At 39.1% G+C, this 19896-nt stretch overlaps 1 protein-coding gene across 1 annotated transcript in view; it reads right to left on the bottom strand.

The window, feature by feature from the left end:
• Positions 1-19896, bottom strand: part of Ccdc146 (coiled-coil domain containing 146) — a 70226-nt gene that overhangs the window by 40570 nt on the left and 9760 nt on the right. Inside the window, exons 2-3 of the mRNA XM_048339844.1 lie at positions 4752-4834; positions 1874-2083 (exon numbers count right to left, since the gene is read on the bottom strand). Coding sequence (XP_048195801.1) covers positions 1874-2083; positions 4752-4834 — 293 coding nt within the window. The remainder of the gene's footprint in view (positions 1-1873; positions 2084-4751; positions 4835-19896) is intronic.

Below are 19896 nucleotides of genomic sequence, written 5' to 3'. Positions count from 1 at the left end.
AAGTTCCTAAAGAAGGGAGACTAGATGGGTGCCAGTTATTTGGTCTTCTATTATTTAGATATTGAATGAAAGGAGAGTTTATTATGCTGATATGACAGATACCATCTGTATATTTGGATGAATAGTTTTCTTTCACTGGCTTAGTTTCTTTATTTTTATCTGGAGATGGAAATATCCATTTTTTTCTTGGGGGGTATTCAAATAGATTTACTTCTGTATCACATAATACTGAATTTGTGAAGCCAATAAAATATGTAGTTTGTAATTATGTCCTAGTATTTCCCATGCTACCATCATTATTATTTTTAAATGTAAATAAGTTTGTGATTTTAGGGAATACAAAGGAGCTTGTTCAAGCTAAAGTATATGTCATAAATTCTAAAAGAATACACACCGAACATTTGTGTACACATGCATTTTGGAGTATGCTGTTCATTGAGTCAGCATACTCTCCCCTTCTCCCCCGTCACCCCCAAGCTTGAGTCACTCAATGAACAATTCGCTTGTCTATACCTAAAAGGCAAGAGCTCTGTTTTCTTTTTTTCTCTTGGCAGGAATACTTGGAAATTTTAAACAAGCTCAACATTAACTGACTTTATGTTCCTCTTACCCTTTCATGAAATGTCAAGCATTCGTATTTTCAATAATAATGAATAACCACCAATTGTTTTAATTTCACTATTTTCTCAGCTGAAAGAGTGCTTACAGAGCACAGAAATAGCTGAGCTTTCTTTTTAAAGATCTCACTGTTGAGCCTGACACAAATTTAGATTGAAAAGACAAAAACACTCTAACTTCCCCTCTACCCACCCCCAAGAACAGAATTCTCTTAATGAATCTGGCCTTCTTTATCTGCCCTTCAGTTGAGAAAAATAGACTGCAAAGAGAGAATTCAAAACCCAAGGCATGCAAGATTTTTCGAAAGCCTCATGGCATTTGCTTGTCTGTGGACAATACTGAATTATAGCTACACTGTCAGAAATCTACCTACTGTTAAAAATAGCTACACAAAGTTCTACCACCTTAAATGGTAACAGTGCCCGGGCATAGAACAGGGCACACCACAGCACAAAACTCCAAGTGCAATCATTTACCAATTCATCTAAATAGTGTGACTTGCTGAACCAACTTCCACTGTGGAAGGGATGTTGAAGATTTTGGAAATAACATTTATCCTCTGGCAATAAATTTCTGCACCGAGTCATTAAATGATATCCTCTAGATTTTGATAAGTAAATGTGTTTTCCCAAAGAGTATAGGTTTCTTCTTTAGTCCTAGGGGAGAGATTCACCTGAGGAGACAGAGCTTGCCTGTGCGGTCCCCATTGTTGCTGTGTTAGGACAGAGTGAGCCAGGTGTGATCTCAGCTGGACAGGCTTGTTTGGAAAATGCATGCACTCACCATGTCCATACTAATACTGTCATGTTCCAGTCAGGAGGGGAAGCAGAAGAGGACAGGAGGCTAAGAAAAGAGCACAGATATCACAGATATCTTTTCATGAAAAGAAAGCTTAGCTATTTCTTTGCCTCATCCCAGGAGGAAGCTGGGAGAAAGAAAGAGAAGACCAAGTCCTTGTTTCATGCAGTAAACATTTCAGCTGAGGTTCCCAAAGCCAATGGACACCCCCCCCCCCCGCCAAGAACCCAGCAGGGAACTCAGCCACCTGAGTTATTGTCTTAGAAGTTGGGCAATCCCTGTGCAAGAACTGTTCATTCCATGGAGTTAGGGGAAGAACCAAACTGGTATTTCTTGGAAGATGCTATCTTATGCTCCTTGGACCTAAAATTACTTCCTAATTTAATTTATCATATGTATGGAGAAAGAGTTTTGTTGGCATGTGTCTTTGGCATGCTTGAGAGAGGTGAGTACTTACCTATGTATTCTGTATTGATTTTGGACCTCTCTCTCCTTTACTGCATTAAATTCGTTCTGATATTTCAGCAGCTGTTCTCTCATTTTGGAGACCTTGGTGGAGAAGGCTTGTGGGAAGGTGGCAGCTTGCTGCAGGTGGAACTGCTGCTCCTGGATCTGCTCAGTGTACTGCTTGGCATCCTGCAGCAGTTGTACCTCTGACTCTTGCATGCTGGGTGACATGGAAAGAGGTTCGCATGGTGAAGACTGCACATGCTTAAGACCCTCGGTGGCTCCTGAAGGGTTTTTTTGGTGGGGGGGGGGCATACCCATAGCTGCTTCCTATTCCCAAATCCAGTTCACTGCACTGACACTTTTGAGCCAAGTACTTCCCTTGATGCTGAGGTGAATGAGCCTCAGCTCCTGGCTCTGAGTGTCTTACCATAAAGCAGAAGAGATCTGCTACAACAGGTAGCTGAATGCCTGATGGGAACCCCCACCACTAGGCTCCACATCCAGACAGTGGGAGACAATGGACAAAAGGATCCAATTCAATAGGAACTATGATGTTCCTTTTACATTTGAAGAATGACCAGGTCTTGGTAGAGAGTAGGGAAGGAGGAGAGGATCACTTAGACTGCCTCCTTTTCCTTTCTTTTCCTTCCCTCCTTCCCTTCCACTTTCCTTTTTCTTCCCATCCTTTCTGGTTTTAGAGACAAGGTCTTTATATGTATCCCAGGCTGGCCTCAAATTCTTGATCCCTTCTGGCTCAGCCTCTTAATGCTGGGATTATAGGCATGTGCCGTAGTGGTTTTTCTTGCAGTCTTGAATATTGCTGACCTGATTGCAGGAAGACCTTTCTCCTTTAGTGAACTAAGACAAGTCAGAAACTTTTAAAATGACCCTTTACCAGGAAACTAGAAAGAAAATTTCCCCTATAAAATTATGAACATAAATGAATTTATAGATTAAAAATATCCTAACTTCAATGTATGGCTAGAACTAGACTTGATCATCATGGAAAATGTGACTCATACAATCCCAGTTATATCCTAGTGCTTAGTCTCTAGGGCAGGGTACTAAGCAGCTAGTAGAGGTAGATTTGGATGGACAGGCAAAGTATGCAGGATCAATTCCTTGGAATTGAATCTAGACCTCACTTACGCTTTATGTTAGCATCAGCTCTGGCCTTACTGGAGGATGTGACTCATCTTCCTCAGAGGCCCTGACATTAGCTACTGCTCCTGTTCTGAGGCAATTGGTATTTCCTGCTATTTCTTGCTATTTCCTGCTTTCAAGCCAGTGTACTCCTTGTCAAGTTTCTCCACCAGACAATTCCTCAGCTTTTGTTCATTTGCAGAGATGATTCATAATCTGATTATGCCCGAAGCTACCACATCTGCCTATTTCCCTAGGGAAATGGGCTGGGCCATCGTTTTCCCACAGAGAGGACTCCATAGTGGTTATGGTTTCAGTCAGAACATAAATGGCAATTTATCCATATGTCATTATTAAAAATATAGTGTTAATAGAAGAGAATTTAACAAGTTTTATAATGTTATCTCTATGGAAAACTCAATCAGAGTCAGTTCAACATTTCCTATCTATAATCTGCCTAGGTAAATCCCAGCGGCCCGAGAGTCCACTTCTTATTGCCCACCCTTCATGCAACAGGTGCAGGACAGAGTGGTGGGTGTTTGTAAAGGTTAGAGAGGGAATTCAGTCATCAAGAGGAGATAAAATGTGAGTGGCAGAAGGGAAGTAACTGATTTCAAGATAACTGGGAAGCAGGAAGAAATAACTCCAAAGTCTTGGTCTCACATTGCTATTTGACACTGGAGCCCAGGAAACTGAGACCAATAAGAGGAAGTCATTTCACCCAGAAAAGCTCCACTGGGCTTTAGAGAAGAGCTATTCATGGGCTAAGAAACACAGATATGTACCTTATATCTAGCAAGAGTCTCAGAGCGATGCCCTGAAATCCATATGGTGTTTCCTCTCAGCTAAGTAGTGTAAATTATGTTGAAGAAATAGCTCCACTTTCTATCAAATTCCTGGGGCTTAAGAACTCCCATCCAGCAAGCAGGACTAATTCTGAGAGAATGGAGTCTCCATTAGGGGTGAGGAAGAAGATTTGACTTGGGGCTGAGAGAATGTGGATCCAAGGCTGGCGGCTCAGAAGGGCTTCAGAGTGCTGTTAGGAACCAATGGGTAATAGCAGTTGTACAGGAAGCTGTTGAATAATTGTGAAAACATAGTCTTAGCTGAAGCTCGCTGGACTTGGGTAAGGTGAAGAGTAGCTTCCGGAAGGAGGAGGAAGTGAGAAGTGAAGCCAGTAGCCTCTGCAGATGCAGGCTGGGATTGTCTGAATGGTGATGAGAGACAGAGGAGTCCTGTGGGAGTGTCATGCAGCATGTGTGTCAGTGTCATCCAAACCTCTGTATTCCAAGTAACTTCAGAAGAAAGTCGAATCTACACAATAGCATCCATGCAGTTGTGGCCCTAGACCCAAGACCTGTCTATGGCCCTAGATACTTGCTTACCTTGTCACAGGGCACAATTTGAAAGCAGTCCTTAATCAATGAGGGATATAATTAGATGGGCAAATATCCTTGTCTTGTTACCCCTCAGTGGCAGATTTCTCAAGTTTTTCTACACAATCACACAGAAAGTCCTCTAACAAACTGTAACCCAGTGGTCCACTGTGTGAACCCACAAATAAACCCACCCATCTGGACTCCTCTTCCAGTCTCACTTTCTTCAATCATTTCTCAAATGATGTGAACTCAAATCCTTGCCTTAGAGCCCTCTTTGGTGGGAACACAAATAAAGCAATGTATCATTACAGGTGAGAAATACAGATGTGATCAAAGATAGCGTCTTTTTGCTAAACAGCATACCTTTTCATGGTGTCATGCAGTAAAGCGTATTTGGCCTTTAACTCTGCCATTCTGGTTCCAGGAAGTTTCCCCGAAGCATGTAACTAGCAGAGAGAACACAGGGTCACTAGTAATCACCACTCTCCTTGTGCTTACGCAGGAGATAATATGGATATATGCAGAACTTAGGAAATCCTTCAGTCAAGCATTAGAGAAGATGCGCATGAGGCAAGATGGCATACTGAAAGAAGCTGGATTGTCAGAAAAAAAATAGTTCTAGTTCTCTAGTCGGCCTTCTGTAAACACTTTGTTCTTGGGCAAGTCTGCTCACATCACTAAGATGTGACTTTTTTTTTCTGAAAATTGAAAGAATTAATCCTTCCAGTCCAAAGAACATTATCTTTCAGGCTTAGCAAATAACCTGAGTAGGGTAAATTATTAAGATGGCTATTAATAAGAGTAAGAAAAGTAATAATTACTGAACATCTCTTATAGATAAGAGTTACACATCTATTCATTCGATTTACATTTTTATTGTTTTAAGTAGTTCTACAAAGGAGTTGCCATTCAAAGAAGCAGTTTGAGTACAATATGTCCTGATCAATGTTATCCCTTTCAACCTTCTCACCCATCCCTCCCATCCCATCCCTCACTTTTATTAATTTTGTAGAATATGCATCTAATTTTTTACTGCATTCTTCCCCCTTCTTCTCTTCACTCATCTATTCCTCCTCTCCTTGATTCCACCTAACCCCCTGTAAGTACCAATTTTCTGATATTTTGTTGACATTTGATTTTGCCTTTCTAAGGAATTATACTGTATGAGTTCTCCACCTAATAGTACCTTATTTCAGCTAGTACATTTGTCTCTATTTGAGTACTACCCAAAGTACTTACTTATGCATTTATAAACTAATTTTAGCTTCTACATATGAGAGAAGACATGCAACCTTTCTCACTCTGGACCTAACTTACTTCACTTAACCTAATTTTTCCAGTTTTTTCGATTTCTTTGCAAATGATGAAATTTAATTCTTTCTAGAATACAAACAATAACAGTTGCTGATGATGTCACCAGAAGGGAACTCTAATACACTGTTGGTAGGGAACTCTAATACACTGTTAGTAGGAATGTAAACTGGTTCAACCACTCCGGAAAGCAGTATGAAATTTCCTAAAAAAAAATACAACAACAACAAAAAAACTAAACTAAATATAGAACTAGCCTATGATTCAGTAATTCCACTCCTGGGCATTTATACAAACTAGGATACAATAAAGCCACCAGCACAACCATGTTCATGATAGCACTATTCAGCACAGATAAGATATGGAATCAGATCAGATATACCTCCATAGATGAGTGGACAAAGAAAATATGGTATATTACTTCATTCTTAAAATGTTTTGGAAAGGAGGAATTCTTTTTCTTCATTTGAAACTAAAGGTTAGAATAATTAAGTAATTTTCTCCAGTATATAGTTAAAATCCTAGTTTAAATACAGTCTTGCTTTGACAATGCCAAATCTGGAAAAAACCTTTTTATTTACTCTCTGTGTAGAGGAATAATTGGTTAACAAACATCATACATCAAACACTTACTATAAACTATAATTTAATGAACATTTAGTATTAGGTTGACTTTAAAATACAAAGAATTAGAGAAAGAATTCTTACAGATGCAAGAAAGAAAAACCAAGGCAGATATTTCAATAGAAACCTTAAAAGCAAGGAAGGCTTATAATGATTAATTTCAAGCACTGAAATTTAACAACTGCTAACCCAGAATAGCCAGGAAAGCTGTCATTCATAACAGAAGGGCAAATAACCATCAGAAAACCAGAAGTGGCACTATGGCTCAAAGTGTTAGAGCCTTGAGCAAAAGAGCTCAGGAACAACACCCAGGTGCTGAGTTTATGCCCCAAGACTGACAAGACAACAAAAATGTACTAAACATCACAAGAGCTAAAATAGGAAGTTAATAGCTTTGCGATACCAGTAGAGGGAAACCAGCAAATGTGTAAGAGAAAAATCAGGGCAAAGAGCCTTGCTAAAATTACATTTGATACAGGTGGACTGGGGGGTATGAAATCTCAAGCTGTGAACTTCTAAGTTACAGTACCTGGATAAGAGGGACAGATATGTAAATTCTCTGAGCTTTGAAGTGGGCACAAGCCCATGCACAAACCTAATAGAAAAGGTTGAAGATCTTGTTGTTCAGTGGGCTGAAGCACAACTTCTGACCAATCAGTGGGTGCTGAGCAGTAAGCTATCCTGATAACCTGATCTAGTAAGAACTTTCCAGATGTCAAACTTAAAAATAAAGAGGTTGTCCTCTGTGGGAGAAAACATATTTCATGAGGTTAGTTTAGGCAAGTCTGCCAACAAATTTATACTCAAGCAACAATAACACATACATATACACACACGCCCACATACACACACAAATATAATATAACAAACCCGAGGACAATCTGAATCCAGAGCCACAGGCTAGGGCATGGCTCACAAGGCAGAGCACCTGCCTAGCAAGTGCAAGCCCCTATGTTACCACCAATGACAAAAAAAGGATCCACTGGCTATGTTATCTAAAATGTCCAGTCCTTAATGGAGAAACATGTGATGTGCAAAGATTTTTAAAAACTGTGATCCCACCATATATAAAGAGAAAAAAGTCAAATGAGTGGACAGAAAATGCTTTGGGGGAAGGTGTAAAAATAGGATTTAACAAAGACTTCAAAGAAGCTATATGTTGGACTGGGAATATGGCCTAGTGGCAAGAGTGCTTGCCTCCTACACGTGAAGCTCTCGGTTTGATTCCCCAGCACCACATATATGGAAAACGGCCAGAAGGGGCGCTGTGGCTCAGGTGGCAGAGTGCTAGCCTTGAGCGGGAAGAAGCCAGGGACAGTGCTCAGGCCCTGAGTCCAAGGCCCAGGACTGGCCAAAAAAAAAAAAAAAAAAAGCTATATGTTTAAATAAAGAAAACTATGGTTAAGAATTAAAAAATTAAAGGGGAATCTGATGATAATTCACCAAATGGAAAGTGGCATCAGAAGAAATTCTTAAGGAACAAAATTGACATTCTGAAGTAGGAAATTATAAAATTCACTGTAAGATTTCAATAGTGGATTTGAGAAAGCAGGCAGAACAAAAATCAGTGAATCTGAAGATATATCAGCAGAAAAAAAGCATGAAGTTAAGAGTAGGTCTCCTCCATAAATGAGGGATTCCATAATTCTACCACTTACATGTAATAGGAGAACCCAAGGAAAAATGGGGACCAAAAATCTCATATATAATGGCTAAAAAAATAGCTGTTTTCAGGTCTGGTATAGGGGAAACACAAAATGAAGTCAAGCCATTTTGAGCCAGAATGTAAATACTGTGTGTAGAATATGACTTCATTTTTTATTTTTTGTGCCAGTGCTGGGACTTGAACTCTGGGCTTGAGTACTGTCCCTGAGCTTTTTCACATGCAGCAGCACTCTATCATTCAAACCATGGCTCTACTTCTGGCTCTTTAGTGGTGAACTGGAGATAAAGAGTTTACAGACTTTGCTTCCCTGGCTAGCTTTGAACCATGATCCTCTGATGGCAACCTCCTGAATAGCTAGGATTATAGGCATGAGCCACTGGCACCCAGCAACATGACTTTACATATGAGTGAATAACTAGATTCTTGGTGTCTGTGAGAGAATGGTTCCAGGCAGATTATCACTCAGGAAAATGTGAATATTCAGGATAGTGTTCAGCGCTGTGCTGTGGATGTTTGATTCATTTTTTCCCATAATGCCTAGTGCCACCCAACTTCTGCTAAATACATCCTACACCTCAACAAGCTGAAAACTTCCACCTTATCATGTAAATTAAGCACAGAACATGCTCTCTCCTTGGTACAGAAAGGTTACCATAACTTTTACCTTGCTTTGGGGGAGGTAGAGTTTCACAAAATTAAGAAAAGATCACATGAAGACTTACAAATGACAATAACATGGGACTGACTGAAAACTAGGCAACATAATGTACGTGAGGGAAACCTAAAATGAATGTTTTAAAAGTTTTCTTTAGATCTTAAAAAATTATTATTTTTCCTTACCATGAGTAGTCCAAACTATGCATAAAAATCCACAATTTAAAAAGATATTATAGAGATCTAGGAGGATAAAACAGATGTCCAGGTGATGTTCTCTGAGTTGTAATTATGTCTTGCTTTTATGTTTTTTGCTTGCCTATATTTTCTAGTATTTTGGAATATATAGGCATTGCTTTTTAGCAATAAAAAGCTTTTAAATACACAATGAAATAATTGCTGTAAACAATAGTATATCAGAGGAGAATGGGAGCTGGACAGTACCTAGATCAGATTCTAATGGCAGATATAGCCTGATCATACTCACTCTAACAGTGAATGCTCAGCTGTATTTTTTTTGAGTCCCATCCTCAATGACAAGCTTTGAATTTGATGGTAGGTGGACCAAGGAAGGATGCCAGCATGTTTTTGTGTCCACAGAATCAGCAGGAAGGCTGGACAGACCTTCTTAGTTGTCTGTTGTCCCCATCACTCCACTGGCCACTGTGCTTGGGAACTTACTTTAAAAAAAAGCTCAGTGGGCAAAAGGCTTCATCTGTCCTCATAGTGTCTATATAAATCAGAGACCATTAAATCAAAGCTATTCAGAAAGAGGATTGATATACTTTTTGATATTTTAGTTTCCTCTACTAAAAGCAAATCTTTATTTTTAAAGAGAAAAAGACAAAAAAATTTAAGGGTACATTTCTCTCCTAAAAATGAAAAATATATAATCTTGATGTTAATATTCATCTGAAAATGATGGTTCTGTGAAACTGTGAGTCATCACTTTAAATAAGTCTAGTCGAAATGGGAAACTTAAACTCAGTTGTATAAGATAAAAATGCTTCACCCATACACAGTATCAGACATGAAAAAAATGGTGGCCTTTTTCACATTGTATGAAACAACAGGGTACAGAAGACCAAGTTGGTCATATTTTTAAAATGCAGAATCTAAGAAAAATGGCATAGAAAGACTAATCTTAAATAGGCCAAGAGTATACACAACAAAATGTTAGATATAATGTCGTAAGTTCATAAAGGGGATTTCACAAGAGATACTTCTGTTACTGAACTGCCTTGTTGGTAACTGTGGCTGGAAGGAAACATTTACACTAGAGCTAGAAGTTTAGCAAGAGTTCATGATTCCTGGACAGCATGGAGTAATATGGAAAAGATTTCAAAAATTAAAATTCTAGTGGGCTGGGAATATGGCCTAGTGGCAGGAGTGCTTGCCTCCTATTCATGAAGCCCTGGGTTTAATTCCCCAGCACCACATACATAGAAAACGGCCAGAAGTGGCACTGTGGCTCAAGTGGTAGAGTGCTAACCTTGAGCAAAAAGAAGCCAGGGACAGTGCTCAGGCCCTGAGTCCAAGGCCCAGAACTGGAAAAAAAAAAAATTCTGGGACATTCCAAGGAAAGTCAGAGTCCAGTGGGCGCATTTGTTCAAGTGAACTTATCTGAAGGGAAAAAACAATTGGGTGGGTATATGTGGAGAACCTGGCTGTGTCCACACTCTCAGCCTATCTTGTTTTTCTGGCCTCTCCAATATTACCTATGGGTTTGGCCTCAGTCAGGAACTTGTTAGTATGCTTTGGGATGGAACATGAACTTGAAAGTATAAATCCTTGGAACACTCCTTTCCCCTCTCCTTCTGATTTTCTCCCTTTCATTTCTGGAAATTAACAGCAGAGCCACATGAGATTATTTCCAAAGGCAGTTGAGCTCTCTACACTGCTGTATTCCTTTGACGTTTCCTCCTAGGCATTATATTAAGCTTTGCCTTTCTCACCCACTTCACTCATTCAACAGAAAATAGGCCATCTCCATTCATCCCCCATACCAATAAATCCATTTACAGTGTCACCCATTTGTTTCTTTTCCCTAGTCTCAAGAATTCAGCAGCCTTCCTTCCAGGGTTAAGGCCAACTCCTCTGCCTGTGCTCTCTTCTCCAGCTACTGGTTACAGTTGTCTCCTTTATCACCTCTCTTCTTGTAGAGTGGACTTTGGTTTGAATTCCACTTTTAATTTCAAAGTACAAAATTTGGAGTAATATTTAACCGATTCAAATAGCATGTTAGTTTACGAAAAGGGCTTAACCAGCCATTATCCTTCACCTATAAATTTGCACACCTTTCTCATTTAATTCCCATTTATTTGAAAAAATGTTTCTACTTTTCTTATTATACTTAAACTTTTCTCCATTTTTTCCCAACATGCCAGATATTTATAAGAGCTATCCTGATGTTTATTGATTGTATCACTGTGTCTATTGTTTGATTTTTTTTTCTCACAGCAGATCACGTTTTTCCACTTTCCTGTTTAACATATCTAGTAATTTGGGTTAATGATGTTGTGAGACTTTACACTACCAGGAATTGGAGATTTTGGTGCTCTTTTAAATATAGTTGGGCTTTGAGAGGACACAGTTTTGTTCCTTGGAAACAGTTTGATCCTTTCAAGGCTTTCTTATAAACTATGTTAGGGAGATCCAGAGCAATCCTTTTTTTTTTTTTTCCTCAGAGTAATCCTTTACCTACAACTATTTTGGTTCTACTTCTGAGTCATGATTGTTTTACTCAATATTTTAAAGGCAGGCGATCTCCTTACTTTGGAGGGTAGGCACATGAACTGGCCCTGTGTGATCTCTAGGCTTCATCTACCCTCTCTCTGAGAGTTCTCTCATTGAGAATTTTCTCAGTGTTCTGACTGCCATGTGCTGACCAAGACCTGGAATCCAAGGAAGCCCTCTGTGACCACTGAGCTCTCTGTGAATCTGTCTCCTTACCTATGTGTTTTACTCATCCTCAATGAAGTTGAACCTCTTATGTTTTCAAGTCCTCGGTAAGACCAATTGTCTATGTTTGGGTTTCCCTCTCTATGCTAAATAAGACATGGAAATTTTTTCCAGACAGTGAGATGGGACAATTGTAGGCCTGATAAAATTTATTTCTTTACTCCTGTACTGTAATTGCCCCCAAATCTGAAAACTAATTATTTCTTATAATTAGATCTGGTTTGTAGTTATTTAAGTTAGGAGGTAAATCTGCCTACTCTATCTTGGTTGGAAGTGGAGATCCAGTAATCTCTTTCCCATTTGGTTCAAATGACATTTCTTTGGCTTTATGTTATTTGTTCATTTTGTATTATTTCTTGCTATTAGTATAGTTTATAACTTCTGGAACTTTCTCCTCCAATAGTATCATTGACTTTTCTTGCTTATAAGTCTGTGTGCTGAAGGATTTGGCCCTCATATCTATATGCTTTCAAAATTATTCACTTTGCTTAGTATTTCTCATCAACTCTCACAGGACCCCCTACAGGCTAGTGATTCTCCAGCAGAGGAGTGTGCAGGATCAGTGTCACAAAACAAGCTCTGCCTATCATATCAATGTTCAGACACTGACCAGTTTTAAGAGGGAAATTTGGTATTATGAGGCATTTCATTTACAGATGCTGTTGAAAGAAGTACTGGCAGATACTTTCATAGGATGAAAAATATATACCATACCATGTATAAATAACTCCCTGTCACTTCTTGAGACTTTGACCCATGGCCAACTTTCCTTGTCTCAACCAGGAAACCTGTCCTATCTGTGACCAGCAGATACGATTCTCATCTTGCTTTAAACTCTGCCACTTTCAGGATTAAGTTGATGTTTCCTTCATTATCCAGCAGCTCTTACCCTCTCCAAACCCATCTTCTCCCCTGACCATCTCAGCTTTATTCCAACTGCACTTCTTATTGCGAGTAGAATTAATGGCTCCTCCTCTCCACCGGTCCCATCCGTGTCCTCATCTGTGGAACCTGTGGCTATAATACTTTACAGAGCAAAGAGGACTAAGAGGGTAGGCCAGAGTGGGCAGACTACCACGGAGAATCTGCATGCTCCAATCGAGTCATGTGAGTCCTTAGAAGCACAGAGTCTTTTTGACTGGGCAACAGAAGGGTGAAAAGGAATAAGAATGATTTAAAAATTCTGATTCAGACAAGATCAGGAGTGTTCAGGGTGGTATTTAGGCTAGTCACAGCAGAGTATCACAAGAGCCTAATAGCGATGCCCCTATGAATGCATAAGATAATGCTAAGCGAAATGAACTCCATGTTATGGAAATGAGTGATATATCACTGTTGTAACTACTTTCAACATGCCATGTGAAACCGTATCTTCTATTGTTGACGATCCTCTTGTATCCCCTTCCTGTGGTTGTACCTGCACTATCTCTGTATCTTATCTGAGTACATTGGAAAGTGTATATACTGGTATTAGAACTAGGTAAGTGAAAGGGAATACCAAAATTGAGAAACACAGGATAAAAAGACATATGACTACAAAAGCAATACTTGCAACACTGTTTGATGTAAACCAACTGAACAACTCATGGGGGGAGAGAAGGGGGGCGGAATGAGGGAGGAGGTAACAAACAGTACAAGAAATGTATCCAATGCCTAACATATGAAACTGTAACCTCTCTGTACATCTCTTTGACAATAAATAAGAAAACAAAAGAATTGAATTAAGAACCTAAAAAAAATAAAAATAAAAATTCTGATTCAAGCTGTACTCCTCTGTAGCTGGCTTCAACAATGGAGGAAGTGGTTATGAGCTAAGGGATGCAGGTGGCCAGAAGCCTCACCAGAGTCTCCATTAAAGAATGTCACCCTATATGGTCTCCCTTATAGGGAATAATTAGCACAGGTTTAGGCAAGTCACAGCAGAGGATCACAGGAGCCCAATAGCTATACCCTTATAAACACATAAGATAATGCCAAGTGAAATGAACTCCATGTTATGGAAACGATTGTTATAGCACAGTTGTAACTACTTTCAACGTGCCATATGTAACTGTAGCCTCTATTATTGATGATATTCCTGTATCACCTTCCTGTGGTTGTACCTACACTATCTCTGTATCTTATCTGAGTATATTGGAAACCGGGTATATTGGTATTAGAACCAGGAAATTGGAAGGGAATACCAAAATCGAGAGACACAGGGTAAAAAAAAAGACAAACGAGTAAAAAAGCAATACTTACGAACTGTTTGGTGAAAATGAACTGAACAACTGAACAACTCATGGGGGGGGAGGGGGAAGGGAAAAGGGAGGGGAGGGGGGAATGAGGGATGAGGTAACAAATGGTACAAGAAATGTATCCAATGCCTAATGTATGAAACTGTAACCTCTCTGTAATTCAGTTTGATAATATATATATAAAAGAATGTCGCCTTTGCTACACCCTGACTTTAGACAAATGAGACACAGTTTGGACTTCTGACATACAGAATTATAACAGAATTGTGCTGAAGGCATTAAATTTGTGCTGAGTTTTAATGGCAGAAATAGAAAATGAGTACAGTTTCCAAACCCTTCTTTGTATGCTATATTCCCTGTCTTGCAATTTCTTCTCTCTTGTCTGCCTGGAATACTCTCATGTGTACTTTTAAAATATCTCAGTGATCATGACCATCCATGACTCTCATAAGTCTCCAGGCCGAATTAATTCATCCTTTCAGTGTTATGTATTTTACATGTGTCTGTTAGTGTATATAGGTGTACACTGTTATTTTATTTTTACACTGTTATTTTAAACAGAACTATGTTGGTACATTCCTTGATGATAAAAATCTTAAATCACTGAGCTCTAGGTCATACTTTGGCATCCTGTAAATTTCTAATAATGTCCACCAAACCATTGTTGGTTTAAGCTTATCTTAAATCATGCCCTCCACTTCAACTCACAGAAGGCAAATGTAGAAAGAAGGAAGACTAGATCAAGGTATGTTAGCCAGAACATGGGCTTGGAAGAGCAGAAACTATGCTACACTAAACGGTCTGGCTTGCCCAGCTTCTCCTCTCTGTTGCATGTGGTTGGCAAGGCTCACAGGGTGAGTGGAGATGTGGGATTGTTCTCTCACAGCTGTCTTGTCTCCTCCTTTGGTGGCCCACCACAGGAATGTGAGGGGGAGACCAGAAGAGGCAAACAGGACCTCCCAAGAGTTAAGGTATCAAACACCATGGCAAATAATGCAGGCACTGGGCTATATGAATGACTTCAAATTAAATTACAATAATTTAAGATAAATCACAGTTAAATTTAAAACATGCCTTAAGCACACAGATGCCAACAAGTGCCATTTCCTTTTAAAACACTCATATTTGTCCTGGTGAAACGGTAGTTATTCAGAACTGTCACAATCACTTTGCCTTTGTTTACAAAACATCCCTACTGCCAAAGATCCTGAGGAGGGATGGTAGCAGGATCAGTGTCTGTGAGCCCAAGAGGCAGGAAATGAGCCAGACAGAAATCCCAGATACGCCTTGAATAACTTCATATCATGAATCAATTATTTCAAAAGTGGGAAACCCAACAGGACCAAAGTCATGAAGGGCCTTCACAAGTGGGTCAGCAAATTGGAGTGAGGAAACAGAATGAGATTAAAACCAATGGAAAGGCTAAAAATCACAACACAGGGACCAGAAGAGCTAGGGTGCAGTAGGAAGCTAAATTATGTTGATCTGAATATGCAGAGGCTCACACCTCCCATGTACTTGTAAAGGCCTTTAAGTTGAGTGGATTTAGGCAGAGTGAAACCTGATAAGGGGCCAAGGTTCTCAGTGACAGGAGCATCTCACACAAGGGTCACTGATGTATACAGGTGTACATAACTGTTAGTTGAGGTCAGTAGCTGCTGCCCATGCTGCGGAGTTTGGATGCCCAGCTCTCTGAGTCCATTTCCCTTGTCAGCTGTCAGTGACTATGTCTCCCCGCCCCCCCCCCCAAGCTCTGGGTGGGAGGCTCCAATGGAAGACCCAGGTGAGCTTCACAAAGAAAGGGTGTTCTTTCGTAGCCTGATCTTATGTTCTGAAGATGCTTCTGCCACAGTGCTCATCAATAGCAATGTGTTGGGGCGGGGGAGGAGGAGGCTCTTAGAGCAGCTCTGGACAGGGCCGCCTTTCACTGCAAATCACAGGAGTGTTCTTTAGGTTTTTTTTCTTTAAAAAATTTTTATTGTTGGATCAGGAAAATGTGGTACATATACGCAATGGAATTTTATGCCTCTATCAGAAAGAATGACATTGCCCCATTTGTAAGGAAATGGAAGGGCTTGGAAAAAATTATACTAAGTGAAGTGAGCCAGACCCAAAGAAACATGGACTCTATGGTCTCCCTTATTGGGAGTAATTAGTACAGGTTTAGGCAAGTTACAGCAGAGGATCACAAGAGCCCAATAGCTATACCCTTATGAACACAAAAGATGATGCTAAGTGAAATGAACTCCATGTTATGGAAACAACTGTTATATCACAGTTGTAACTACTTTCAACGTGCCATATGTAACTGTAGCCTCTATTATTGATGATATTCCTGTATCACTTTCCTGTGGTTGTACCTGCACTATCTCTGTATCTTATCTGAGTACATTGGAAACCGTGTATACAGGTATTAGAACTAGGAAACTGAAAGGGGATACCAAAATCGAGAGACACAGGGTAAAAAAGACAAACGAGTACAAAAGCAATACTTGCAAAACTGTTTAGTGTAAATCTACTGAACAACTCATGGGGGGGAAAGGGAAAGGGGAGGGGGGAATGAGGGAGGAGATAACAAACAGTACAAGAAATGTATCCAATGCCTAATGTATGAAACTAACCGCTCTGTATATCAGTTTGACAATAAAAAATAAATTAATTTAAAATTTTTTATTGTTATTATAAAGGTGATGTACCAAGAAGTTACAGCTCTTTATAAGTCAGGTAATGAAAACACGTCTTTTGGGGTAATATCACCCCAAAAATGTTCTTTAGAAAGAACAAAAGCTTAAAGTTGCAGTTTCAACTTCTGCATTGATACCATAAAATGGAACTCAGGAACAGGACCTGGATGTTTGAGTCTCACTCTTGCTAATTCACTGCAAACAAGGCTTTACATCCTGCTAGCATATTTGAACCAGCTATTTGCTTTTTAGTTAAATTTATTTCCAAGCACTTGAATCTTTTGCAATCTATTGTAAATGGAATCGGACGGTGTACAGAAGCTGTTCAGTTTTGTTCACTCAAATTATGGTCACTGAGAGACCTAATCTCAGAATCTCAATTTAAGTAACCTCATGGGCTATGAAAGTGTTTCATTTAGCAGTATATCTTTCATTTGTTTGTTTATATTTTGACATTACTAGGATTTGAACTCAAGGCCTTGCCTTTCTAGGTTAGGGTCCTACCATCAGAGTGTTTTATTTTTCAGATAGAGTTTCATGCTTTTTGACCAGACAAGTCTTGGCCTGTGATCCTTCTACCTAAACCTCCCAATATCTGGGATTAAAATATGAACTACTAACTCCAGACTGTTTCCTGAGATTGGGTCTTTGCTAACAATTTTTCCCAGGCTAGCTTTGAGCCATGATCCTCCTATCTCTGCCTCCTAAGCAGCTCAGGTGATGTGCATGAAATTTTTACCTGCATATTGATAAAGTTTAATAAAGTATACATCACAGAACAACCACAAAAAGACTACAGAGTCACTATGAGCAAATGTGTTGGTCAGCTAGGTTTTATTGGGGCTGAAAAAACAGGAAAAGTTCAGTGGACCGACAGAACTTCTCCTATTTACACACATCAGCCTTGCAGCTAATGGTCTTTTGGGTACTACACTTTATGACCTTGACAGAAAAGCAAATTGGAATTTGGAAGGGGATGTACAGATTCATTATGAACAACTTACCCTAGCACTTATCACTTTCACAGAGGTTTGAGCCAAATAGAAAGTGGACATTTAGTAACATAGTCAAATGACAAATCATTTCCAGGCAAGTCAAGTCCAGTGGACTAGGATTCAAAGAGGGGAGCTATCAGGACAAAAATAACATTCAGAAATTGCCTAATTTCTGACTTCTGGTAAGACTGTTAGTTCCTTCAGGATAGGGACTATACCCATCGGCTCCCCGACTCTGTCCTCTGATCTAGCCTATGCATAACTCTCAAGTACTTGTGGGATAAATGCATAAGAGTGTTCCCAAGTGCCTAGAACATAGCAATATTTTAAAAGTTAATTATCTTTAGTTGTACAAAGGAATTTCAATTCAGCATATCAATTAATGAGCACAACATATCTTGATCAGACCCTTCCATCATTCTTCTTCATTTCTCTCAACCCCACCTATCCCTTAAAATAATAGCAGTCTTTCAATAAGTATTTACCAGATGGATGGGAATTTCCTGATATGGCTTTATTTAATTCACATTTACTAAATGAACAAATGCTTTAAAAGTACAAATTAATAATTCATCTGTTGTTTGTTTTAGTCATGGTTAGCATTTTAATTCTTTATTCACTCAAAGATTACTGTGTACCACACAGTATGTTATGTGCATTGCCTGTCGTCTCATTTAGTCTTCAAAACAACCCCATAGAGTAGGCATTAGAGTCCAGAATTTATTGAAATAAAAGAAAACTCAAGACCATCGAAAAACTTGAGCAAGGTCATAAAGCTGGTCAGAGGCTTTGCAAGGCAAAGCATAATTATCATCTGTAATTTATTTATAAGTGAATGAGACCAATTAAGAAGTGAGTAACCCTGCTGATGACATGGTGACGGGTGCAAAGTACACTCAGGGACCTTAAGGTCACCTAGTTTGACAGGCAGAAGAGACCACATGAGGATGCCCAATAGCTACAGAAGGACACCAAGTCAAATTAACTGCTGGGAATTAAGGATAGGCATAGGAAGATGAATCAGCTAATTTCACAACCAAGAGATAGTAAGCCCCGATTTTTCTCATAGAAGTGAAGAGACCAAGGTATCCTAAGAACATGAATAGAAAGTTAGCCCTTATAAGAAAAATATAAACTTTTATGAGTTCCAGAAGTGACATTTAGAATAAACATTTACAAACAGAAAGGAAGGTAAGTCCTTAAAATAGATTTACTACAGAGGATGATCCAAGTAGAGAAGCTATGCACAGAAGCTAGAATCCTTTGAATATACTCTGTTTAGAAGAGATAGCTTAAAAAAAATAGTAATTTATTTAGTTGTAAAATTTAAACACAAATGCTAAAATTAGAAAATAAAATAAATGAGTTGAACCTAACTCTGTGTCAAGTTGATGCCTGAGGACCATTCTAATTTTATTTTAAATCTTAAGTAGGTCATACCCCAACGGGAGAAAATACCTACAGCTGTTTTCTACAATCACGTTTTTGCTGGCAGAATTATTCTGAAATAATTATGTCTTTAGGGGAAAAGAGGATGAGCCATATTTGTGTCAGTGAAAACTGATTTGATGTGTAAAAAATACACATCTATGAGATTGAAAAGGTTAACTTATTGTCTTATTGACTTGGGCAGAATCATGATATATTTTCGTGTGTGTGTGTGTGTGTGTGTTCTCTGTCCATTAAAAGGTAGAGAGACAAAGTCAATCTATCATGGGTGATATCTTACTGCACGAGCTCACTCATAGAGGAAGCCCAAAACATTTGTTACAGGCAGTTATTTTCCAGGTAGGACCCCTCCCCCCATAGTACAGGAGACAAAAGCAAAAATGAAGTGGAACTACATCAAACTAAAAAGCTTCTGCATAGAAAAATATTCCTCTTATCTAACTGAACATTTGTATCCTTGGACTAAGATCTTTTCACTCCTGTCCCTTAGCCATTCCAGCAGCTGGTAACCAGTCTCTTCTCTGCTTTGCAGAGCAATCTTTCTATCTTCCAAACATTGGCAAGTTCATGCAATGTCATTTGTCTTTCTGGGCCTGAATGATGTCACATCAAACACACTACAGGTACATACATGACATCAATGACAGGATCTTCTTCCTAAAGGCTGAATAATATACACATCCCAAACTTCACTGAGATGCCAGCTCACAGATTTACTGTGAGGATGTTGAGAAGAGGAATCCTTGTAAGGAATGTCAATTAGCACAAAAAGTATGGAAGTTTCTCAAAAAGTAACAACAGACCTACCACTTGATTACTCAGCTGGTTTATATCCAAAGGCTAACTGGGTACATATCCAAAGGAAAGGAAATGAGCCTACCAAAGGTATTCACTTTCACATCCATATTTACTACAACACTATGCACA

The sequence above is a fragment of the Perognathus longimembris genome, chromosome 2 (genome assembly GCF_023159225.1).
Source record: "Perognathus longimembris pacificus isolate PPM17 chromosome 2, ASM2315922v1, whole genome shotgun sequence".
Lineage (NCBI taxonomy): Eukaryota > Metazoa > Chordata > Mammalia > Rodentia > Heteromyidae > Perognathus > Perognathus longimembris.
Note: the sequence above shows the minus strand (reverse complement) of the source record. Positions and strands in the feature narration are given on the sequence as shown.